The sequence below is a fragment of the Camelus dromedarius genome, chromosome 10 (genome assembly GCF_036321535.1).
Source record: "Camelus dromedarius isolate mCamDro1 chromosome 10, mCamDro1.pat, whole genome shotgun sequence".
Taxonomy (NCBI): Eukaryota; Metazoa; Chordata; class Mammalia; order Artiodactyla; family Camelidae; genus Camelus; species Camelus dromedarius.
In genome coordinates, this window is record NC_087445.1 from 78,284,642 (window position 1) to 78,307,883 (window position 23,242).

Consider the following 23,242-nt stretch of genomic DNA (forward strand, 5'->3'; position numbering starts at 1 on the left):
ACACTCCGCCCAACGTGCATACCATTATCGACACTGTTTAGGTTCTATCCTGCCCAGCCCTGTGAGCATCATCATTATCATTATTTTTACCAAGGAGACGAGAAACTGAGACATTCTGCCAACAGCCCAGTGGATGTGCCATCTCGGAAGTACGTCCTCCAGCCCTGGTCAGCCTTGGAGGGGACCGTGGGCGCAGCAGACGGTCTTCACCGCAGCCTCACGAGACCCCAAGCCCATCTGGTTCCCGCAGAAATGGCAAGAAAATAGGTGTTGCTTTAAGCCACCAAGTTTTAAGCTGACGTATTCTGCAGCGATGGGTCACTAATTCATCCCGGTCTGTGATTCCTTCTAGAATTTTGCCTTCTCTCTGAAGTCCTTCCTCCGGAGTTGCCTTTAGTCAAGTTCTGTTGGTTGGAAACTCTCAACGTCAGTTTGTTTGAACCTGCTTTTATTTCGCCCTCACTCTTGAAAGACAGTGTCTCTGGGCGCGGGCTTCGGGGTTAGTTGCAAGGCTGTCTCGGCCACTGAAGGCGTTTCACCCGCTCTGGCCTCTGATGTCACTGTGGCGGCTCCCTTGTAGGCACCTGGCTTTCCGTCTCCAATTCTTTAACAGTCTGGTAAGAGAAAGTGGGTGTTTCTTTTTATTTGTCCTGCCTGGGAACCACGGGAATTCCTGGATCTGAGAATTGATTTTTTTTTTAGACAATTCCGGAAAAATTGAAGCCAGTTTAACTTCATGTATTGTCCCTCCTTCAGGAAATCCATCCAAACAGCCCTTTCCCTCTGTCTTTCCCGCCCTCCTCCTCCCTCACCTGCCCATGCCCTGTCCCTCTGGGCCGTGTTCGGGATCATTTCTGAAGTGCTGTCTCGCAAGTCCTTAAGTCTCTTATTAGTGGTGCTGAAATTTCCCACATGAAGTCCATTTTACTTTTAAATTTCACTTACTAACTATATATTTTTAAATTTCTAATTCTATTTGATTCCTTTTCATATTAATTGATCACTTTTCTAGAATAAAAGATCGGATTTTTTCTTAACGGAATAAGAAACTGTAAAGGCTCGTCCTTGTTCATGTTTTCAAGGATGTCTTTTATTCAGTTGTACAAAACAATTACTTTATATCCTCTGTCTGATTATTCCAACATCCGACATGGCTTCAGAGTCTGTTGTTCCTGCTGGCTTTCATGGTAGATCCTTTCCTTGTGGTGTCTGTGAAAAGGATTTTAACCTGGAGATGCTCATCCTCCTGGAGCTCAGTCGACAGGAAATCCTTGAGGCCTGGCAGAGCTGCATTGCTCTGGAGCAGAGATGCTCAGCCAAGGCTGACTTTGCCCTACCGCCATGCCTGGGCATTGGCAACACCCCGAGACATTTTGGTCATTCAGAGCTGAGAGAGAGAGAGAGAGAGTGTGTGTGTGTGTGTGTGTGTGTGTGTGTGTGTGTGTGTGTTGCTGGCATCTAGTGGACAGAGGCTGGGGACGCTGCTAACCATCCCACAGTGCACAGACTACTCCCTCAACTCACCTGGCCCCAAACGTCCCCCACGTGCAGCTAGAAACACTGCTGTAGCGAGGATGTGTTGTGCTTCTGTCGGCCACCTGGCCTTGCCAACCTGGGACCACTTACTGTTCTCCCCTTGAGGTCTCCGGGGCCACACAGGCAGCCTAGATTTCAGGCTGCAGGCAGAGGGTGCACTTCCCGCCCTGCGCAGAGTGCCAACGCCACGAGTAGCCTCTCCCTGAGTCTCAGGTTTATTCCACCTGAGGCTGCAGGCTCCACTTTCAGTGGGAGGTCTACTGAAGACAGTCGCCCCGAACAGACACTGCGTCCTGGCCACCTCGGCCACTTGCCCAAGGTTGCCGCCTTTGCTGTTTTGGGCTCTGCAGGCTCATTCACCCTGCATCTGTGCTGGAGGGCTGGGCAGGACCAGCCAGGTATAGCCAGGAGCAGTGCTCCAGGACAGGGACAACACGTGCAAAGCCCAGAGGTGGGAGGGCCTGGCTGCCTGCAGGGCTGCAGGGTGGGGGCCGTGGAGGCTGAACCCTGCTTGGGGCCTGGGTCTGCCTTGAGTCCTGAGGGGGTGAATGAGGGGTGAGGAGCAGGGAAGGGAGCCATTTTCAGTTCTGGAATTGACAAGGGCTGTGTTGGGAGCACGTGCAGGCAGAGGGACTCCCCGTGCCAGTGGGGGGACTGGTCATGGGATGGAAGTGGGGAGCGATCCAAGAATCAGGACTGGATGGCCTCAGGAAGGTCCTGGTGGGCAAGCCCCAGCTGGATAGCCTGATGGAGGGCGGACCTCTCCTCAGTGGGCACCGGTCTAGCCCTGCACCACAAGTCTGCTTGGGAGCTGGAGGCCAGGTCTGGTCTTTCAGGACCAGCTCCCTTTCCTGCCTCCCATCCCAGGGAACCTGCCCAAGAGGTCTAGGTCAAAGGGCGCATGATCCCCAGGAGTACCCACCCCTTTCCTCTGAGAAGGGCTGGGCCTGACTGGGGACAAGCGTCCATCCCCCGCCAGCCCTGAACACTGTGGGGAGCAGCTCCAGCCAGGTTGCTGCTGGCCTGGCACAGAGCGGCTGCCCTGCACCCTGGACCCCTCCTCCATGGTCAGCCCGCCCTCCGGGGCCATGAGAGGCCATGCACACAACCTCTCCAGTCCCCAGGTCCCCAAACATGCCCACACCATATCCAGGACTCTCGACCACTCAGCCTGTCTGTAATGTCATTGTGTCCTTGGCTTGAGGGGGGCGGCGGTGGAGGTGCTGTTAGCAGGCCCAGCTGAGCAGGGCGTCCCCTCTAGAGCAGGCCTGGCGCTGGGCACAGGGAATGACTCCTGATGGGACCAGCAGCCAGCCTCTTCCTATGTCCTGTGGGTCCCTTTCCTGGGGCCCAGAGCCAAGGCCAAGCTGGGGGTGGCAGGGTGGAGGGGGTGGCAGGTCCCCGCACTTGGGGAACCTTGAATCTGGTCGCTAGGGAGGTCCTGCTCAGCCCAAGAGGCCCCTTGAGGCGTGTCTGGGGGGCCCAGGCTGACACACTTTCTGGAGACAGCGTCCGGCCCATGGAGGGGCACACTTGAGCCTGCCTGGTGACCATAGCCCGCCCTGGCCAGCTCACCTGGCAAGCCCAAGGCTCTGCACCTGGGTCACAGATTGCTCAGTGGTCTTGGCCAGGAGGGATGACAGCTAACCCAAGTTTGTTTAGCATTCGAGGTCTGTAGGGAGGCGCAATCAGGCCAAACTTGGTCCAGGCACGATCCAGAACACCACCCCTGGGGGCTCCCCTGGAACTGGATGCAAGTAGAACCCCTCTTAGAGGCTACCCTCCATCTGCTCCTGGCTGAGGGACAGACCCTTAGTTTTTAGGGAAGGAAGATGCTCTTGGGCCCCCGGAGCCAATCACCTGCTGGGCCCCCTACTGCAGGCCCCATCTGAGACACCACCGTGGGGGCGTTAGGGCCACAGTGACCGGTGCGTGTAGCGCTCTCTGCTGGCCGCTCTTGGAAGTGCAGCCTAATGTGACGAGTGCGTTTTACTGGAGACTCCAGGTGGGAGGGGAGACAGGCCCTCTGAAAACACCTGGGCAGGTGCCCAGGATTGCCTGAGATCAGGTAAACATGAGGGGGGTGCCACTGTCCACTGACAGTGACAGTAGCAGCTTCAGGCTGTGCTGGCACGATGGAGTTCCACCCCAGGTCAGCCCCCCTCCCCTGATGACCAGGATGGAGTCAGTTCTGGGCGCTGGGGTTGGGGGAGGCCTGAGGAAGGCCCTGGGGCAGCCTAGGTTGGAAGGGAGGAGGGAGGGTGGTGTCCAGGCTGGCCAGGTGCCTTCAGCCTGAGAGGTGGGGCTCAAGGAAGTGCCTGCCCGGGGCTGAGGGCCAGGCCAGGCTGCAAGGCCCCGTGTCGGGGCTGGTGCCCGGCTAGATGAATGTGGAGTCCAGAGGCCCAGCATCCTGCTGGCTAAGGGCGCGAGCCTCAAACAGCTGCTTGATAAGGGCAGACTTCTCCTGCTCCAGCTGCGTGATGCGTTCGCTCTTGTCCGTCACCTCCTGGCGGGGGGGGGGGCAGTCAGGGCCTGCTGGGCCTCAGCACCGCCCCGTGCCCCTCCGCCCCGTGCCCCTCTGCCCCGTGCCCCTCCCTGCCCCGTGCCCCTCCCTGCCCCGTGCCCCTCCGCCCCGTGCCCCTCCCTGCCCCTCACCTGGGTGAGGAGCCTGTTCTGCTCTTTCAGGATGAGGACAGCCTGCTGCTGCCGCTGCCGCCGCCGGCCTAGGGCGGAGGGCGAGGCGGGGGCCAGGGCGGGGCACGGGGCCCCCGAGGAGGAGGACGAGGGCAGGGCCTGCAGAAGGGCACCGTCAGGCAGGCCTGGCATGCCCTGGCACAGCCTCTAGGACAAGGAGGAGGGGTGGCACAGAGCTGGTGCCAGCTGGTCTGGGGGACGCTCACCCTGCCAGCACAGGCCGCAGCCAGCAGATCCCCCAGGCACCGGGCCACCTCCTGGACCTTGGGCAGCAGCCGCCCCAGCAGGCGGGGACTCCCCTCAGCCCCAAAGTCCTGAGAGGAAAGCAGGGGCAGAGTGGTCAGAGGACAGGCCCAGCCTGGCATCAGCCCAGTGCCTCAGGGTGTGGGGGGGTCCCCACAGGTGAAGTCAGTGCTCAGAGCCAAAGGAGCCCAGGCATGTTGCAAGAGGGGAGTATCACGGGGGGAGGGTCCCCGTATCCTGGGAAGAGGGACAGCCCCTGTGCTCTGGAGTAGGGCAGCCTTACGCCATCCCCCCCAGGTGCCTGGGTTTAGGTGGGTGATCGCTGTGTGTGTTGGGGGGGGGTCACCCGCCTGGGGATGGGGGCAGCCTAGCCCTGGGCAGCATCACTCACAGCGCTGGCCCTGCTTTGGCCCAGGCGACGCTGGCGCTCCTGCACACGCTGCAGCTGCTGCTGGTACCACTCGCGGCCCCGCGCCATCATCTCCAGACCCTGCAGCAGCACCTCCTGCTCCTGCTCCAGCTCCTTCATCTGCTTCAGCTGCCACACACAGGGATGCACACATACCCATGAACACACCCGGGGGCAAGCCCGCCTCTGCCCGTGTGTTCACAAGGAGCCAGTCCACGCAGGTGCAGGTCCACCAACCTGGGTGCACACACCTGGACACGGGTGAGCCCTCGTGCTTCTGCATTGAGGAGCATTGCCCCACTCTTCCTCCCGGGGTTCTGGGCCTTCCTCAGCCCCTCCATGCCGGCTTCCCCAGGGGACCCTTCCTCTCTTTATGGCCAGTGGACAGCACTCAGCTGGAGCTGGCCTAACTTGGCAGGGAAGCAGGCAGTGCTGGGGAGGCGACCCAGCCTTCTCCCTAAAGGACTTCTTGACCTGACCCTGGGCCATCCCTCAAGTGAATTCCAACTAGGATGGGGAGAGATGCTTGGAACTGACTGATGTTCCCACCACAGGCTCCCCCAGAACCTAGCTGCCCCTTCTCAGGCAGAGGTGTGCTCCAGGAGACCAACGGTGGGGGCCAAGTCCAACCCCAGGCAAGATGGAGAGTCCCCCAGACCCCCCCGGGCCCCTACTCACCAGGTCACAGTCCACACCATTGGTGATGGTGTGCCTCCGACGTTCCCCTCGGGCACGGGGGGCCCACCGGGCATCCCCCGTACCTAGCTCCCTGGCCCTGCAGACCACTGCACCTGCAGCAGAGAGGTGAAGGCCTAGCTCGCCTCCAGGCCTGCTTAGTTGAGCTCAACTTCCCCCACCCCCCAAAGCCTGACTTCCAGGTCCATCTTAGACCCACCCCCCCAGCCGTCCTGGCAATGCAGAGCCAGGTGTCCAGGCCTGCAGGCCACTGGGATCATCAGCAAGTCAAGGCTTCTGCTGGGCCCCTCCCCATCTCAGTTGGACCCAGGGTCTTGGGGCACTGGCCTAGCCCCGACCCCCTTTGCCTGTGCCTGGCTGGGGTCTGGTCCTCCCTTGATCCCCACAAGCTCCCCTTGCACCTGCCTTGGGGAGGGCCAGGCGGCACGTTTGCACACACACCGCATGTGCCTCAGATGTGAGCTCCCTGAGGGCAGGGGCTTCATCTGGCTCATGCCTGCACCCCCAGGGCCCCGGATCCATCAGGTACACCTCAGGGGCTAGAGGCTGCCGGAACAGAGTGGGGGATGAAGCGGCCTCTGGTCTCCACTCCTGTCTCCTATATGCACTGGCACTTTAAGGATGACCACAGGTTGTGCAGGAAAAAGGTGGGGCGTGGGTGGCAGGGACCTGATTTTTCCCAGGGAGGTGAGCGTGCTGTAAAGTGAGTCCCTGTATGTGGGCAGCAGCAGCCCGGTCAGCGGGTAGCTGAGGAGCTCCTGCAGTGTACACGCCTACTTGCAGAGCTGGCTGGGGGCCAGAAAGCCAGGTGCTTCTCAGTGCGGGCCTCCTGGAGGGCCAGACAGCTTCCTTGGGGGTGGAGGAGTACGTGCAGGGCTTCCCAGGCGGGGAGGAGTGGGGTGCAGGTGTGGAGGAGGGCGCCCTCCCCTGGTTCCCTAGCTCTGCACCCCGCCTGGCCACGGCAGTAGAGGATGCAAGAAGAGGTACAGGCATGCCCCCCAGGGACACCTCCAAAGGGCTGGCACGGGGGCCATGTGGGCCCCCGTGCCAGCCCCGGCAGACGGGCTCCAGGCAGGCTCAGAGTTTACCTTCCAAACTGCTGTGCTTGCGGGGCAAGCAGAGAAGGCACAGCAGAGGGAGTGGGGAGAGGACACCCCAGAACAGCTCGGCTAGTCTGCACTATCATCTGGAGGGCAACTCCAGAGGTCCCAGATGACAGCATGCTGGACGCCCAGCTAGATAACCAGCAAGCAGAGGCAGCCCTGCCGCTGTCTGGGTCTGAGCAAGCAGCCTATGCCTACGGGGCTCAGGCCAGCCTGGGGTGCACAAGGAAGGAGGGCCTGAGAGGCTGTGGGGGGCTGGCTCTCTGAGCTCCAGGCTTGGCACCCGAAGAGTATGTCATGCCCCTTGTCTGTGCCTCTGCCTCTGGAAGGTGACAGCAAGAGCCCTGGCCTGACCCTCCAGAGGGACTGGCATGAACACTACCCCGTGGTGGGCACTGTCCACATGCCTCACCCTGTACTGGAACTTAGAGGGCTGCAGTAACTAACCTAGTGCCACACAGGGCACCAGGACAGAGCAAGGCTGGGCCACAGGCCAGGGGCCTCCAAGCCTCAGTCCTGTGGCTGATTTCCAACTGTGTGCAGTCACGTGGATGGCACCCTGCACTCAGGGCCAGCCACACCCAGAATCCTGCCCAACACATACACACACCATGGGGACAGGGAAGTTGGGCAATGAAGAGCCAGGATGGAGGAGCTCCAGCCTGGGGTGAGCGGCTCGATAAGTTCACCAGGGAGGCTGGGGGCTGCTGAAGCTCCAACTGGCAGTCATGGGGCTGGGGAATATGTCCAAGGCTGGGCAGGGTGTCCAGCGAGGCTGGCAGAGAGGTGGGCAACACAACAAGGGCTGGCAGCTGCCCCGGGGGAAGGCCTGCACCTGGCGGGCACGCGCACAGGCTGAATGGGCTGAGGGGCCCAGCCCCCGCCCCCGGCCATAATGCAGGTCTTGTTCCCAAGGCAGTCTCTAGGGGACAAACAGGACCATTCAGCGATCTCCTGTTCCTGCCAACTGGACCGGAAGCCAGGCCATCCCCAGGGACTGTGGTCGGTCCCTCCCAGGTATCAGAGGCACCATGGCTCCAGGCCTGGAGACCACCCACCCCTTTGTCCTTCCTGGCAACCCGGTCAGGTCTTCCTGGACCACCTCTAGCAGCTTCTGCCTGCCCTGGCCTCACAGCGGGGCAGTGGGCCCAGGCCTCTGGGCAGAACTGTCAAACTGAACAAGGACCCAAAAAGGCAACAAGGGCCCTTCTCCACAGTCTGGGACCCTCCTCCTATACCAGCAGGGGAGTCTAAGTCACCAGAGATGAGCCCAAGGGCCCAGGTGTCCCCAGGTGTGGGTAGGTATTAGTGGTGGACAGCTTCCTCATACCAGGCAGGTTCCCCAGTATCCAGCTCAGATTTGGCACTGAGTGGCTTCCTGATGGGGTTTGCCGAGTCGCCCATCAGCCCCTTTACCCGCGTCCCTGAGCACACAGGGATGGAAACGTTTTCTCTTTCCCTCCAGGCCACAAGGTGCTTTCCAGGCTCACAAGCCCACGAAGAGCTGCTGGCCCTCATCCCACGGTGGGAGATGCTCAGGCAGTACCGCTCGGGCTCGGGCCTCAGGCGCCGGCCAGGAGAAGTTTCGAGGCGGGTCCGGGGACCGCCCGGCACTCACCAGCGTCCGTGCTCGGGCTCCGCTCTAGCGCCGCGCCCTGGGGCCTCTCGGGCTCCGCGGGGTTGGGCACCGCCTCGGCCGGGCCACACATCTTCTCTAGGCTCCGGGCCGCACCTCCGGGACCTGCCGGCGTGGGGCGCGCGCCCAGGGGCAGGGGCTTCCTCTCCAAGACAGTCCGTGGCTCGTCGGCCGGCGCGAACACCAGGCGCTGGGGCGGCGGCGGCGGCGGCGGCGGCTGGCCCCCAGGCCGTGCCGGGCAGCCTCCCCGGGCGGGGGCGCGCGCCGGAGCCCGCGTGCCGCCGTCGGCGCTCAGCAGCGAGGTGCGCAGGCCGGCCACGAAGCGCTCGAAGGTCAGGTAGCCGCTGGCCGGGGCCACCTGGCGCAGGCCCTCCAGCACACCACGGGGCAGCTCGCGCGCGTCGGTGCCCTGCCAGCGGGACTCAATCTCGCGCAGGTGCACGAAGCCGCGCCGCCGGTCGTCCAGGATGTCGAACAGGGTGCGCAGGCTCTGCAGGAAGGCGCGCGGCAGCCCCTCCGTGCCGGGCGCGGGTGCTGGGTGCGGCCCGCGGCCCGGCTCGGCCCTTGCGGCTCCGGCCATGGGCGCCCGCCGGCAGGGCTCGGTCCTCGGCCCGCCCGGGGATGGTCCCCGCGTGGCCCAGGATCTGTCCGCGCCGCCCGACGGCGGGCCCGGCGGCTCGCAACCCGCCGCGACAATAGCTGCGACTTTTTGAATGGGCCTCCTCGTGGCGTCAGCGCTCATTAGCATTCGCGGCGGCCATTGGCCCAGGCTGGCTAATCTCCTCTCCGATTGGCTGAGAGGCCGCCAGCCCGGTTTGATTTTCGGGCTGAGGGACCCGCGCCTTGCGCGCTCCCGCCGTGCCGGGAGGGGCCCGGGGCGCGCGGAGGCTCGGCTGGCAGGGGGCGGGGCCTCCCAACTCTGCCTCCCTCCCGACCTTGCAGGTGGGCGAGGGAGCCCCGAGAGTCCTCCTCATAGTCCCCTACTCCCGCCACGCCGGCCCTCCCGCGGCGGCTCAGCCCTCGCTGGGTTTGGCCGCCCAGCCACCTCTCCGAAGGGCGGGGCCAGGCGCCCTGCAGAAGACCTGTCCCCAGGTGGCCTCGTGGGATAAGGATGGGGAGCACCGCCCTCAAGGGACCCACCTTCCCCTTCTAGCTCCCCTGGGCAGTCTTCACTGAGGGTCCCCCGGAACAAGCACCGCCAATCCTGGGGCTCCTTTCTCTTGTGCCAGGGGGATCCCAAGAGGACTGTGGGCTCCAGCCAGCTGGGCGCTTCCCCTCACAGAGGCTTCTCTGTCCCCACTGCTGCTAGCTCCTCCTCTGGCCCCTGGGGATAGCCTGGCCTTTCCTGCCGGCTGCAGGACAAAGCCACTTTTCCTTTGTCCCCAGATCCCCGTCTGATGACCAGTTCCTTCTGCCCCCGAGGTCCTCTGGTCTGGCCCCTTTCTCTGGCTGGACACGTCCTCCAGATGCTCGCCTGGCTCTATGGCCTCCTCAGGCAGGCCAGGCAGCCCTGTGTCCTCCCCTTCACTGCCCCTGATTCATTTCTAGCCAGGATCTAGTCCCTCTGTCTGGTTAGTCTGGGAAGGGCCAGGGCTTAGCCTGCAGTCCAGCACTGGGAGCCCCCCATCAGGACCGACTGATGCAACCCTCCTGAAGACAGGGAGGTGCCCAATACACTGTCTGCCTGGAACCCCTGCCTTCACCGTAGCCTGTCCTCCAGGCCTTGCCCTGCTCCTTACCCTCCCCTGACGTCTTTGCAGACAGCTCATGCTTCTGGCACCTTGCCACTGAATGTTGCGCATGTGTTACCTGCTGATTTAGAAGCAGACTGTCCACCTTCCAGGATAAAACAGCAAAGAGTTGCCAAATACCTCCTCCAGAGAGGCTCCTGTCACAAGGTACGGGATCCACCCTCTGGCTGACCTGCCGACCTGGGCCTCTGTGTCCTTGGGCCCCAAGGTACTGGTTTGCGTCTCAGGCTGTAAGGGCAGCTGCACTGGCCAGGGAGTGTCCTGGGCCCACTTCTCCCCTGGGGTTATCCCTCAAAGTGAGAGTTCTTTTGGTATGGAACTTGGAGGGCACATAGAAAGCTGTAAGCCTGGAGTCACCCCAGGGAGCCCTGCCCAGCTCTGCCTTCCTCTTTAGTGGCAGGACCAGCCAAAGTTCCAGGACAGCATTCAAGCCTTTTGTCCTGTAGTTCATCTCCCCCTCCCTCTCTGCTTCCAGCACCCACCCCAGGCCCCTATCCTTAGGGTCCCAGGATTCCCTTACCTTTGGGCCTTTGCTCATGGTGGCTTTCCTACTAGGAAGACCCTTCCTGTTTGCTCCTGGCTGATCCCTGTGCTCTTTGGGAGCAGGGCCTGGCCCACAGTGGTGCTCAGTGGATAGCTGGCACATGGGAAGCCATCCTGGGGGTCACAGCAGAAACAGCAACTTTGTGTGGGACACCAAAGCAGGGTGAGGCCTGTGGGATGGGCAGGCCTGGGGACAAGTCTGTGGGGGTCAGTGTGGGTGTGGGGGCCAGCGGCTGGCAGCGAACGACGATGCTACAGCTCAGGACCGCGTGGCCCACGGCACCCAGGCTCGGCCAGGGCCCCCGAGAGCCTGAGCCCACTATGCAGAGGAAACAAGGTCTTCTCAAGGCATCTGGAGCTGAGGGGAAGGGTTGTCATTGAAGGAATGGAGACCGGAGGTCGGCTTGGTCTGTGGACTTTCCCATGGCCCCTGGTGAGACACTGGAGGAAGGTACAGAAGGAACTGGAGTCCATGCATGCTCTGGGCATGGTGCCAAGGCGAGGCCCCTGTGTCTTTCTGATCCTGATCTCCTCCTTCCACACTGCTTCCAGCCTGGCCCAGCATGCTCCCACCTGCAGCTTTCAGCTTTGCTGCCAACCCTTGGGGCGGGGTTCCTGGAGCCCCAGGCCATGTGGGTCCTCTGCAGCCCCTGTACTTTTTGAGGTACTCATCGCAGTTGTAATTTTCACTGTGCTAGCCCGGAGTCCTTGGAGTGGGCAGGGCTGCTGGGCCCCTCTGTCCTCTGCTCAGCACTGGGCGTGGACCAAAGGATGGGCAACTGCCTCCCAGCCCCGAGTCCTGTCCCAGGGCTCTCTGGTCTCCACTCCTGCAATGACAACCAGGAACTAATGCTGCTCTCCTGAACCCTTTGGATGAGGCCCTAGGACAAAGAAAGGGTGACTTCTTGGCCACAAGTCTGCCCTTGGCAGGTGGTCCAAGAAGTTGCTACCCACCTCTGTCTCACTAGTACTCCCGCCCATCTGTGCCCCTGCCTACCCAGGTGGGTCAGCTCCGTTTTTCGTGGCCTTGCAGGTGCCTTGGACTACACAGCCTCAATTGTCCAGACCCTTCTGATCTCAGCTCCACCCCCACCTTGAGTTGGGATTTAGGGGTTACCCCAAGATGGACCCCAAGTTCATGTTGTGGGCACAGGTGCAGGGGCAATAAGAATTCCCATGGACTCTGGCCTGGCATATGGAGCCCTCTCTGCTCCCTGGTTCCCTGCCTCCCACCCACACCCCCACCTCCAACATGCGCCAGACCACCTATAACTGCCAGACTATTGGAGCAGAACGTCCACTCATTCAGCACGTGCTCTCAAACACTTGGATGGCCCAGTCACTGTGCTATGTGTGGGATCCAACACATTCATTACATTAACAAACATTTTCTGAGTGCCTACTGTGTGCTAGGCATTGCTCTAAAGTGATGGGGTGGAGCAGTGAGCCGAAAAACGTCCAGCTCTCGTGGAGTTTACTTCTCAAGGGGAAGTCAGGAAGCAGAGAATGGAGAAAAGCTGGAAGGAGCAGAAAAGGATGAGAGGGTCTCCCCACAGTAAGACCTGTGAGGAGACATCTGGCAAAGTGGGGCAGGAAGGCACGTGACTTTGTGTGGACGAGCCATCCAGGTAGGGGAGACAGCAAGTGCAAAGGCCCTGAGGCAGGCCTACTTCTTTCAGGTCCATGAGAACTATAGCAGGCCTCTAGCCTGCTGTAAAGCTCTGCCTCCTCACCCAGGACCGGTTTGTGCAGGGGGTGGGGATCTATGGGCAGAAGCTGCTGGCAAGGAGACACAATTGTCTTAACAGGGGTTAGCTGGAACAGGCTGGGGGACATCTCACTTCTCATTCTGGCTCTTAGAGCACCATCTGAACTTGTTTTAAAACAAGTTCATGTATTACTTCTAGACTTAATAAAGTTAGTTTCTAAAAGGAAGTTTTGTCTCCATGTGGCTGAAGCTACTCTCATATTTTTCACAAGGAAGCTTATAAACAGCAAGGTATTTAAAACCCAATAGCTACAATTACAAGGCAAGGGAGGAGCAGCCCCTGCATGGTTGGGTTCTGGTCACAGGGCAACGGGAAGGAGGAGGCGTGTGAAGTAGGCAGCCCCTCGGGATGCAGTGTGGCCTTCTGGGGGCTTTGGTGATATCCAGACTTCCCGCCCTGCTGATGGTGTGGCTCTCTCCTTCCCAGCTCAGCCCAGCCCTGAGCCTACTGGCCTCTTCACTGAGCCCCTGGACTGTTGTCCCTGGTGCTAGGAGTCTTGGTAAATGCAAACGTGGCCACGGGCAGGGACAGACCCTAACCCCCTCGGGTGCCCTGCCCTTCAGGGCTGGGAGCCGGGGTTGGGGTCATTAGAACTGCAGTCAGCCCTCCAGCGCCTGAGCGGGCAGGGGCGGGGCCCGGAGTGGCCTCCGGGGGAGGAAGAGAGGAGGGGACTCAGGGGGCGGGGCCGGGGCGAAGTCGGGGCGGAAGAGAGGCGGGTGGGTGGGGGATCCTTGACCTGGCCGGGGCGGGCCGGGGCGGGCCGGGGCGGGGTTAAGGCGGGGCGCCCTGGGCCCGCCCACGCTGGGCTCGGCACCGCCCTCTGAGTCCCGTGACACTGGTCGGAGCGCTCCGGTCACGAGTGCCAGCGAGGCCGGCGGCGGCAGCGGCGGCGGCGACATGGCTTCAGAGCGGGACATTCGCGCCCGGCTGCAGCGCGCCGGCCAAGAGCACCTCCTGCGCTTCTGCGCCGAACTGGCTCCCGGGCCGCGCGCCGCGCTGCTGGCCCAGTTGGAACCGCTGGAGCCCGAGGCGCTGGGCGAGCACTGCCGGCGCGCGGCTGCCGCCCGCGCGCACCCCTCTGGCCCTCCACCCGAGCTGGCCGCACGCCTACGGCCTCTGCCTCCCGAGCGCATGGGCACCGCGAGCGGGGGCGACCCCCAGTCGCGGCGGCTCTGGGAGGAGGAAGGTAGGCTGGGTGGGGCGGGGCGGGGATCCAGGCGGCGGGCGCTCTTGGCCTGAAGGGGGCCTCGCCCGCAGAGCGGGGCGAGAGGAGAAGTTGTACTTGGTAAAGTTTAGCTTGCCTTCGTGAAAGTGCCAACCCTTTTCATACGTACCAGCTCGCAACTGGGGTATGATATGAGCCTTGAGCGCTGCCAAGCTGGCAGCCGCCCCCTGGCCGCATTCCCTGGGGAGAATGCTTTGTGCATGAGCACATCTGGGTGGCCAGCTGCCCAGCCCACATATTGACAGCAGGGGACCTCTCGGACACTTGCACACGCTCCTTTTCGCGCCCGGCACAGGTGCACTCTAGCTTCTTGGCCTGGATGTGAGGCAGTTATTCCTGGAGGGGAGACTTCCCAGGGCCCCAGCTGTACCCTTCTGGCCAGGCTGACCCAGTGTTTCTTCTGAAGGACCCAGGTTGGCAATGAACCCAGGAGGACGTTGTCAGAACCTCAGCAGGGTCAGGGCAAGGTTAGGTGTGGATGAGGCTGTGGCCCAGATCAGAATGTTACCTGGAAATTTGTCTTCTGTGTCTGTCAGACATCTCATAGTCCCAGGCACAAGCTTGATTTGCTCTGAAATGAAGGGGCGGTTGTGTGGTGGGTTCCAGGCACCCCCTCATGGTACCCCATGCCCCCAGGTTTCCACCAGATCGCCCTGAACAAGGTGGCCGTGCTGCTGCTGGCTGGTGGGCAGGGCACTCGCCTGGGCGTGACCTACCCCAAGGGCATGTATCAGGTGGGGCTGCCCAGCCAGAAGACCCTGTATCAGCTGCAGGCAGAACGGATTCGGAGGGTGGAGCAGCTGGCTGGCGAACGCTGTGGGACCCGCTGCACAGTGCCCTGGTGTGCCCTCTCTGCCTTACCTTGGCCCCAGAGTGACCTGCCCCACGTAGCCCCAGTCCTGCCCCCACGATGACTTGAACCCCAACCCCTGACAGCCCAGTGCCCACCCAGACAGAGGCCTGACCACTGCCCTAAGACTGGGCCCTGATGCCAGCCCCATCCATCGGGGGGCCAGACCCCCCGAAAGGCAGACTAACCCTGACCCTTGCCTCTGCTTGCAGGTACATCATGACCAGTGAGTTCACGCTTGGGCCCACGGCCGAGTTCTTCAAGGAGCATGACTTCTTCCACCTGGACCCCAACAACGTGGTCATGTTTGAGCAGCGCATGCTGCCTGCTGTGACCTTCGATGGCAGGGCCATCTTGGAGCGGAAAGACAAGGTTGCCATGGCCCCAGGTACGCCCCATCCCTGAGGCAGGGAGGGTACGCCTGGAATGTGAAGCTAGCTAGGGGTCAGGAGACCCCGGATGGAGGCCAGAATATGCTGCCCCGAGGATGTGTGGTCCTGAGCCAGTGGCTTCCCCTCTCTGGGCCTTGATGCCAGTCTGTCACATGGAACAACCACAGGGCCACTTCGATAGTGACAGAGAGCTGCCTCAGGCACAAGGTCCAGCCCCGAGGGGCCTCCCCTGCCTCTCGCATGCCCTCAACTAGCTGGCTGAGGCCTGGCTGGAAGCCTCGCAAGGCCCATCCCTTTCTCCCTCCGCAGATGGCAACGGGGGCCTGTACTGCGCGCTGGCGGACCACCAGATTTTAGAGGACATGGAGCGGCGAGGAGTGGAGTTTGTGCACGTGTACTGTGTGGATAACATCCTGGTGCGGCTGGCCGACCCGGTCTTCATCGGCTTCTGTGTCCTGCGCGGCGCAGACTGTGGCGCCAAGGTGAGTCTGCACGCCTCCCCGCCTTGCTCCGCCCCCTTCCCCATGCGTCTCACTTCAGCCCCGCCCCTTGCCCCCGCCCTCCTCCCAGCCCACCTTGCGCCGCCCCAGTCAGCCATCCCAGCCCATCCCATGGGCCGCAGGTGGTGGAAAAAGCGTACCCCGAGGAGCCGGTGGGCGTGGTGTGCCAGGTGGACGGCGTCCCCCAGGTGGTGGAGTACAGCGAGATCAGCCCTGAGACCGCGCGGCTTCGTGCGCCGGGTGGGGGCCTGCTCTACAACGCAGGCAATATCTGCAACCACTTCTTCACCCGAGACTTCCTCCAGAGGGTCACCAGGTGTGCGCGGCAGGGAGCTGTGGGTGCTGGCCAGCCAGGCCACGGGGATTGGGGCAGACCTGATCTGGGTGGGGCTGTGGATTGAGGTGGAGAAAGGGGCTTGAGTTTCAGCAAGCAGGAGGCACCAGAGTTGGCCTGGCCCTCCTCCGGTGGAGTGGCTGTTGCCCACCCCATGGCTTTGCGGTTGCCTCTGCACTTGGGCAGGGATGTGGCGGATGGTGCCTGGCTCTCATGTGAGGTTGCAGGAGACTGTCTTACCCTCCCAGCGACGTGGCTTGGCCCCCACTGCTCTGTGCTGGGTGTGTCCACTTGCCCGCCTGCCCCAGCTCCAGGGGGCTCCAGAGTGTCCTGTCTGAACTGCGTCTTTCCTCCCTTGTCCTCTTGTCCCCAGGGAGTTCGAGCCCTTGCTGAAGCCACACGTGGCTGTGAAAAAGGTCCCCTACGTGGACGAGGAGGGGAATCCAGTAAAGCCGCTCAAGCCAAATGGAATAAAGATGGAGAAGTTCGTGTTTGATGTGCTGCCGTTTGCCAGGTTAGCGAAGTCCTTTGCTTTTTCCTTTTTCCCTTCTTGTCCCAGTGGTGGCTTCTGAGACCCAGCCTGGCAGGGAAGTGGAGGCTGAGGGCTTCACAGTAGGGGGCTGGGGGGTGCAGGTGGGTCTCAGGGAGAGAAGGCCAGAGGAAAGGCACTGGGGGTGTGAGCATAGGGACCATCTGGGGCAGCCAGAGCCCTTTAGGTTGTGCATTTTGGGAGACACCTGTGTCCCCTGCTGAACCCACCATCTGCTCCTGGCCTGGGGCTCAAAGCTGTTTCCAGGTGGGGTTGCTGGGGGCTCCCAGGATATTTGGTCCTCCCTGTGGGGTCCCAGGTTCTGGCTGGTGGGAAGGGGAGCGAAGGGAGGACTTCAGGTAGCTCTGGGGGGCTCAGGAACAAAGACTCATGCAGTGCCTGTGGGGCCCTCCCTGGCCTGCTGCCCACAAAACAGCCCCCCACTTCGTCACTGTAACCTGGTCTGGCCCTCAGTTGCCCAGGACCAGGGCCTGTGGGCCAGGACATTGAGTCCTCAGCTATTTTCCCCACCAGGAACTTTGTGGCCTTTCAAGTGCTGCGGGAGGAGGAGTTCTCCCCACTGAAGAATGCAGATTCGGCCGACAGGGACAACCCCTCCACGGCCCGGCGAGCCCTGCTTGCTCAGCACTACCGGTGGGCCCTGCAGGCGGGAGCCCGTTTCCTGGGTCCACATGGAGCCCAGCTCCCAGAGCAGCCAAGGTGAGCGGGACAAGGGAGTCAGGGTGTTACAGCCCCGGTGCCCTGCTGGCGCTGCCGCTGTCTAAGCTGGGGTGGGGGCTTCTGCCCAGCACCGCACCAAGTGCCGGGGCCGTGTGCCCAGCCTGGCCGTGGTGCCTGCCCCTGCGGCCTTTTGGCCCAGCCCTCTGAAGTCTGCTCAGGGCCCTGGGGTAAGTGGGGACCGCACCCTCCCCTGCTTATTCAGAAGTTCTTTGAAGCCGAGACCCAGCCCCGACAAACAGAAAGCAGTGGGCAGATCTCCTTTCAGGGCTGGGAAAGAAAAGGCCCTTAGGTGTCCACCTCCCCAGTTGTCCACGGCCACCACCTAACCTGGCTGCACAGGCTCTGGGATGCCTGCGGGGGGTGGAGGGGTGTTTTCCAGCCCAAATCAGGGCCTATTTCTCAGGTGAGGCAGTGCCCAGGGCTCTGGTGTCCAGAGAAAAAGGAGATTGCCGAGACAGGGCAGAGTGTGTGGTGGACAGCCTGCTGGGCCAGGCAGGGGCTGGGCCGGCTCCTGTGGTGGGTGGTGCTGGGGCGGGTGGTGCCGGGGTGCGCATCCCAGCACAGATGCTGACAGGCGGGCTCCCGCAGCCTGCCCAGCAGCGGAGAACCTGCAGCCGTCTGTGAGATCTCGCCCTTGGTGTCGTACTCTGGAGAGGTGAGAGCCACCCGGCCTGTCTGGGTCTTCTGGGGTGGGGCTTGCGTGATCAGAGGAGGGCCAGGGCGAGGAGGGTGCCGGGGGGAAGACACAGCTCTGCGCTGGTTGACCGGTGGGGTAAGTAGTCCCTCAGCTTGCGGAGGACTTTCCAGGATGTGGGGCGTGGTGAGGTGTCCAGAGGCCTGGGAGGGTTGGGAGAACAAGCAGGCCGGTCTGCGGCTGGGGCGGCCAGCTGGGCTTCCGTGGGAGCCCCACTGGGCGGGCAGCGCCGCGTCTTCCCTTCTCTGGTAAGTCCTGGCCGGAGCTTGTGGGAGGGCTTATGCTGGCCTGAGGTCTCGGGGAGGCATCCAACTCCTGTTCCTGGGAGCCTCTCTGGCCCTGTCCCTCACTGGCTCCAGACTGAATTGGAACCCCACCCCCCACCCCGGGGCCAAAAGAGGTGGACACTTGGATGTCATGACTTGCTTGTTTCCAGGGTCTGGAGGTGTATCTGCAAGGCCGGGAGTTCAGGTCCCCGTTCATCCTGGACGAGAACCAGGCCAGGGCACTGCAGCCCTGACTCGCTCCTGGCCCTGCCAGCCCCGGGTCCCCACGGGTGAGGACGCAGCCCCAGCCAGGGCTCTGGGTGGGAAAGCAGGCTGCCAGGCGTTTCCGGCCTGCGGAACGTGGAGCACAGAGGGAAGCGTGCTGGTCTCCTCCACGACACTGGGGACTCTCCCATCGCTGGGTCCCCTGGACACAAGCGACTCTGCCCTGCTGTGGGCCAGCACGGGCTCTCCAGCTTCCCTCCTGGCCATGGGGTCTGAGGGACTCAGGACCTCGGACAGTGGGGCTCAAAGGAGGCTAGGGTGAGCTCTGGGGGAGGAGTGCCTGGACAGAATGGTGGTGGCTCCTCGGCCCCACACCCAGACCCCGTGGTGAGGAGCACCAGCCACCCCGAGCTCTTCTGCAGACAGAGGAGGGGGACGACGTCTTTCCCTCCAGGGTGCCGTGTTTGAAGGGGCTGTCCCTCCCTCCCTGGCAGCTGAACTTGGGGGTCGTGGCCCAGCCCTGTCCCCGCCCAGCTGAGGCCGGCAGCAGCAGGCGTCCGATCATCCCAGTGACGGGCCAGCTGCACCAGGGGAGCATGCTCCCCAGGAGCTGGGCCTGCGCACTGGAGACTGAGTTCTCTCGATTTCTGCTATCCAAGGCCTCAGCCCCTTGGTCTCTCTTCTGCAGCCGGTTTAGGCTGCTGGGTTGGTGCTCCCCCAGGAACCAGTGGGACCAATACTGGTGGCCTCCTGTTGGGGCTGATTAACAGGAGTTGAACCAGGAGGGCAGTGCCACCCTTTGCCCAGCATGCCTGTCGCTCTGACAGATTTTGGTGCTCATGCCCCCCCCCCTCCCTCCCGTGTTGGGGGTTGGGAAGGGGAAACAGCCTCCACATTCGGGGCCAGGGCGCCCTTGCTGCAGCGCTGCAGCCCGGCTGAGGCCGGGAGACACCAGCTGACCCTGGACCCTCGCCCCTCCCTGGCTTTGCTGCTCTGGAGAGCAACACAGTGGCACCTACCTCTTCCTCCTGATGTGATGAGTGTCACAAAACATGTCGCTGCTTGGCAGAGGCTGCCTGCCCGCTCCCCGCTCCACCTCAGCGCACGGCCCATGTGGAGCCATGGCTTCCCCAGGGAAGGGTGTTATCCAGGGGTGGGTTCAGATGCAACGGTCCCTCCAGTAGCCTGGAGCGGACGGTGGCTGCGTCCACACATCCCATCCTGGGCGTGACGGTGGGGTCAGGGCCCTGCCCAAAGCCCAGGGGACGACACTGCCCCACCCAGGCCCTGCTGGGCTTCTCAGACTCAGAATTGAGCCCCGTGCCTTAGTGCCCTCCCGGCTGCTCCACAGGCGAGCAGAGGGCCTGGGCAGAGGAGGGTCCCTTGGGCAGAGGCCGTGGTGCTGGGTACCGCCCCAGTCCCAGTGGGACACCCGGGCAAGCTCTTTTCTACACAGGTAGAGATAGTTGGGTAAGCTATTGAAACAGCTTGCTTTTGGAAAAACTTTATTTTCAAGTCAGTAAACTTTTTATTATATCTTTACATAGAGTCTCAAACAGCACAGCGAGGTCCAGGGCACCCTTCCCCGAGTTCCCATAATGTTTGCATCCTATGTGGTTGGAGGATGCCGCGAGGCAGGAGACATTGGTAGAGCTGAGCCATTTGTCGCAGGTGTGGCTCCCTGTGCCCACTCTGCATTCAAGAGGCAGCAAGGTCAGTTGGTGCCATCACCACAAAGACCTCCCTCCTGCCTCCCTCGTAACCACACCCCACACCACCTCTCACCCAGACAACTGCTAATAAAATAACTGAGTTTTGAGAGACTGCCAAACTTGGTTTTCCACAGTGTGGGGGGCTCCCAGTAAACCCCAGGTACAGTGATTGATCCCTGGCCTGGCAAGTGCAGTTTCTGACCAGCACACGTGGTGGGAACAGTGCAGGGTGTTCACAGGTCTGCCTCCATCCAGGGCTGCAGCCTGCTGGGGGCCCTTTGGGGACGAGAGCCCACACACTGAGCTGAAGCTGCTCTGGGCTGCCCCCTGCCCCATAGTCCCGTCCAGCTCTGCCCAGGCTCTCAGGGGAGCCTGAGACAACCTAGTGAGTCAGGCACCCTGGGGGCCGGCCCAGAACCTGCCCCTTGAGCCAGGGCTCCAGGGATGGGCTCCTGCGCCCCCAGCTTTGAGAGCCCGTGACTCATCCTCCTGCACTGTGTCCTCCAGTTGCCACCATGTCCCTGACAAGGGGTTGTGCAGGGAGGGGTGCCTGAGGGTCTTGTTGGAACTGCCAGCAGAGCTGTGAGTGGGGTAAGACCTACAGAGACCTCAGGGACGGCCCTGAGAAAGGAAGGGGCAGGAGGGAAGGAAGGCCTTTCTGGAGCAGGTTCAGACAAGCCAAGGAGCTGAGCGGGAGGCGCAGGCACCGAGGAGCTCCCGTAACACCCAGGAATGTCATGGACAGGACTGCAGGAAGCAGTGGGCTCACCCACTGGGGAGCATCAGGGGGCGTCCCGGAGCCTGCTATCCTCAGGACGCCCCAAAGGGGGAGCCCACACAACCGCTCCCTCACTCCCTCCACGGCAGCAGCACCTGTGCCCCGCCGCCTCCAGCGGACTTTCCCGCAGGCCAGACGTCCCCCGTTTCTCCATAACGTTCCTGTTCTTTGCTCCCTGGACCTGCCTATGCTTTGCACGTCCTGAGTTCCAGTTCCTGTTACTCCCAAATAAACTTTCTGCTGGCAGAATAAGTGGCTATCTCATTCAGGCTGACGCCACGTGGTGTCCGGAAGTGGGGTCTGAAGGAGCCCCCGCCTCTGCTCCCCGAGCCCTTCCCGCTCATCTGGCAGGCCTGCCCTGGGTTCGAGCCCTCGCTCTGGCTGAGCGCTCCAGCTTTGGGGGCATGGTTTCCTTTTTGCTGCGTGTGCAGAGGCCTCATCCCTGTGCTGAGTGCGTGTCTGATCTCCCTGGTGGAAGTGCGCTGGAATTTGGGTAAAAACTCCTTTGGAACTGGGTTTCTAGGATTTTTTTTTTTTTTCTCGAGAAAACCTCTGAGAAGTGGGGTCCCAGTTGCCCACATGCTCTAAGGGTGGCCCCAGCTGGTTTCATGCTGAAAAACTGGTCTCTTAACCGAAAATAATTCAGAACACCAGTGGCCACCACAGGGAACTCTGGGCCTCCCCAAGCTTGTTTCTTTCAGAACCGAATCAGAAAGCTGCGGCCCTGAGCCTACACAGACTGAAGGGGGTGCTCACTTTTCTCTCTGATGGAACTGCTGGGGGTGGGGCCCAGGGCCTCCCGCACGCTCAGCACGCGCTCCGCCGCCGTGCTGCTACCCTCCCCACCCGCGATGCTTATTTTTCGGTACCTGAGGCGTCTAAAGTGGCCTCTTTGCGAAATACCGCTCCTAAACTGACGCCAATAAACAAAGGACGAAGTGGCTTCTGAGCCCCCCTCCCCCCCTCCTGTGGCCCGAGCACCACCTTCCCTGCCCCTCTGCGCACGCTCGCCCCCTCTGTGCCCCCCACGCCCTCCTTCTAACCCCCTTGCTGACCTCCCCCTTTTCTCCAAACCTCTCTTCGCTTCCCCCTCCCCTGAGCTTAGTAAGACCCGCCCATCTGGGGGTCCAAACGCTAAATTCTTAGTTTTTACGTTCCCTAAGTTAAATTAAGTTGAGTTGCAAGCCACAGTCCAAGACTTCCCAAAGGTAACTCAGGACACCCACAGGTTTGCTGAAGAATTTAACATTATTCCATCTTACCAACCTGGCTTCTCAGATTTGTATCAGTCCTCATCACTGTCGGTGAAGGTTGGGCCCAACATTGCATGACTTGCCAGATGGGGAAATCCTGGAAGGGATTTGGAAAAACAGCCCCTGACTGTTGACAGGAGGCCCGAGGACGTGCCGGAGATCTTTACCGAACAATTTCAAACGTCTTTCCTAAGCCTGCTGACGGGGACGCACACTGTCGGGATTGCAGGGGAAGACTGACACGCCTGACCACGGCTGTCAGAGCCAACTTCAGGTTGTCTTGAAAGAGAACTCCAGGTTTCCTTGGGAGGCTGAACCCACTCAGGTAGACTTCAGCTCTCTCTGTTCACTGACAGACAGAATGGGGATCTGTCCCTTCTGGTTAAAAGGGCCAGGACGGAATGGGAATATTCCAGATTTAGTTAGTTTAGCCGGGCAACTCACCTGTACCCTAGAGAATTCAGCCAAAAGACCTCTGAAACCCTCAACTCCCAACAGCAGCAAATGGAAGCCCCCAAACAGAAACAAAACTCTCCTGGTTTCTGCTACTATTGCCGAAGAAGCCAGAACACTGCAGAACAGACCGTCACAGGCCTGAGAGCTTCAGGGGCCTCAGCCTCTCCCCAGCCTTCCCAGCGCTGTCCAAACCCTCTCTCACAGGGCTCGTCCCATCCCTCCCTCAGCAGCTCAGAGAGACCCCTCTCCGGACGGGGAATGAGTCTCTCTCTTACTGACACCAAGGACCACACTTTCAGTGCTCAGCTCCCTGCAAAAAAGCAGCCCCTGCCTCGGAGAACAAATACGGTCCAAATAGTAGGGTCTCCGTGAACCCTAACAGGGCCCTGTCCCAGAACCTGTTCCCTCTGGTATAGGCCCTTTGAGAGATATCCACCCTTTCCTCCTTAGCTCCTCTGCCCCATTCAAGATGTCTTAGAAAATAGCGTGCTGGAATTTTTCATACCAAAGAGGGAAGTAATTCTAGAATTTGATGGTAACAATCAGAATGGCCAGCCAGCTGAACTAAGTGACCCTCTGCCATCTCTGCTCTGCTCTGTCTCCGACGGCCCTGGCGCTCACTGACCATCTGTTCCTACTGAACCGGCTACCATGCTCCTCAGGGGCAAAATCCACAGTGATTCTCCCATCAAGATTCAAGTAGGTCCCTCATAACCTCTCCCCGGAACTAATCCCCTAAAAGTAAAGAAGCCCTTCAAGATATAAAGCCCATAGGAGGATTACAAGGCCCAGAGCCTCATTACCCCTGGCACCAGTCCCTGCAATACTCTTATTCAACCTGTGAGAAAAGCCTAGTGGCCTCAGATGGAGGTTTTTCCAGGATCTCCAAGCAACAGTCAGCACTGCT

The 23,242-nt window shown here is 61.4% G+C and overlaps 2 protein-coding genes across 3 annotated transcripts; one reads left to right on the forward strand and one right to left on the reverse strand.

The window, feature by feature from the left end:
• Positions 1-1,065: 1,065 nt before the first annotated feature.
• On the reverse strand, positions 1,066-9,014 carry SAPCD2 (suppressor APC domain containing 2). Its single transcript, XM_031450990.2, has 6 exons — positions 8,300-9,014; positions 5,561-5,673; positions 4,865-5,011; positions 4,437-4,544; positions 4,192-4,329; positions 1,066-4,042 (listed from the first exon to the last, which is right to left on the reverse strand). The coding sequence occupies exons 1-6, from the start codon at positions 8,895-8,897 to the stop codon at positions 3,914-3,916; spliced, it is 1,233 nt and encodes a 410-aa protein (XP_031306850.2). The 5' UTR covers positions 8,898-9,014; the 3' UTR covers positions 1,066-3,913.
• Positions 9,015-13,221: 4,207 nt separating this feature from the next.
• Positions 13,222-20,878, forward strand: UAP1L1 (UDP-N-acetylglucosamine pyrophosphorylase 1 like 1). 2 transcript variants are annotated; one of them, XM_031450985.2, is made up of 9 exons: positions 13,222-13,566; positions 14,242-14,446; positions 14,668-14,843; positions 15,157-15,329; positions 15,470-15,663; positions 16,055-16,195; positions 16,745-16,930; positions 17,540-17,606; positions 18,082-20,878. In XM_031450985.2, the coding sequence occupies exons 1-9, from the start codon at positions 13,278-13,280 to the stop codon at positions 18,163-18,165; spliced, it is 1,515 nt and encodes a 504-aa protein (XP_031306845.2). In that variant the 5' UTR covers positions 13,222-13,277; the 3' UTR covers positions 18,166-20,878. The 2 variants fall into 2 exon arrangements, with proteins under 2 accessions (XP_031306845.2, XP_064346863.1); XM_064490793.1 differs by having other exon boundaries at positions 17,540-20,878.
• Positions 20,879-23,242: the final 2,364 nt, after the last annotated feature.

What these genes read in the sequence shown, in the direction of transcription:
- SAPCD2 (XM_031450990.2), bottom strand. Translation starts at nt 8,897, where the DNA reads ATGGCCGGAGCCGCAAGGGCCGAGCCGGGCCGCGGGCCGCACCCAGCA. An exon ending in GAGCCCGAGCACGGACGCTG is followed by an intron (nt 5,674 to 8,299) that starts GTGAGTGCCGGG and finishes TCTCTGCTGCAG; the next exon opens with GTGCAGTGGTCTGCAGGGCC. An exon ending in AGAACAGGCTCCTCACCCAG is followed by an intron (nt 4,043 to 4,191) that starts GTGAGGGGCAGG and finishes CCCCCCCGCCAG; the next exon opens with GAGGTGACGGACAAGAGCGA.
- UAP1L1 (XM_064490793.1), top strand. Translation starts at nt 13,278, where the DNA reads ATGGCTTCAGAGCGGGACATTCGCGCCCGGCTGCAGCGCGCCGGCCAA. An exon ending in GCGGCTCTGGGAGGAGGAAG is followed by an intron (nt 13,567 to 14,241) that starts GTAGGCTGGGTG and finishes CCATGCCCCCAG; the next exon opens with GTTTCCACCAGATCGCCCTG. An exon ending in CAAGGTTGCCATGGCCCCAG is followed by an intron (nt 14,844 to 15,156) that starts GTACGCCCCATC and finishes CTCCCTCCGCAG; the next exon opens with ATGGCAACGGGGGCCTGTAC.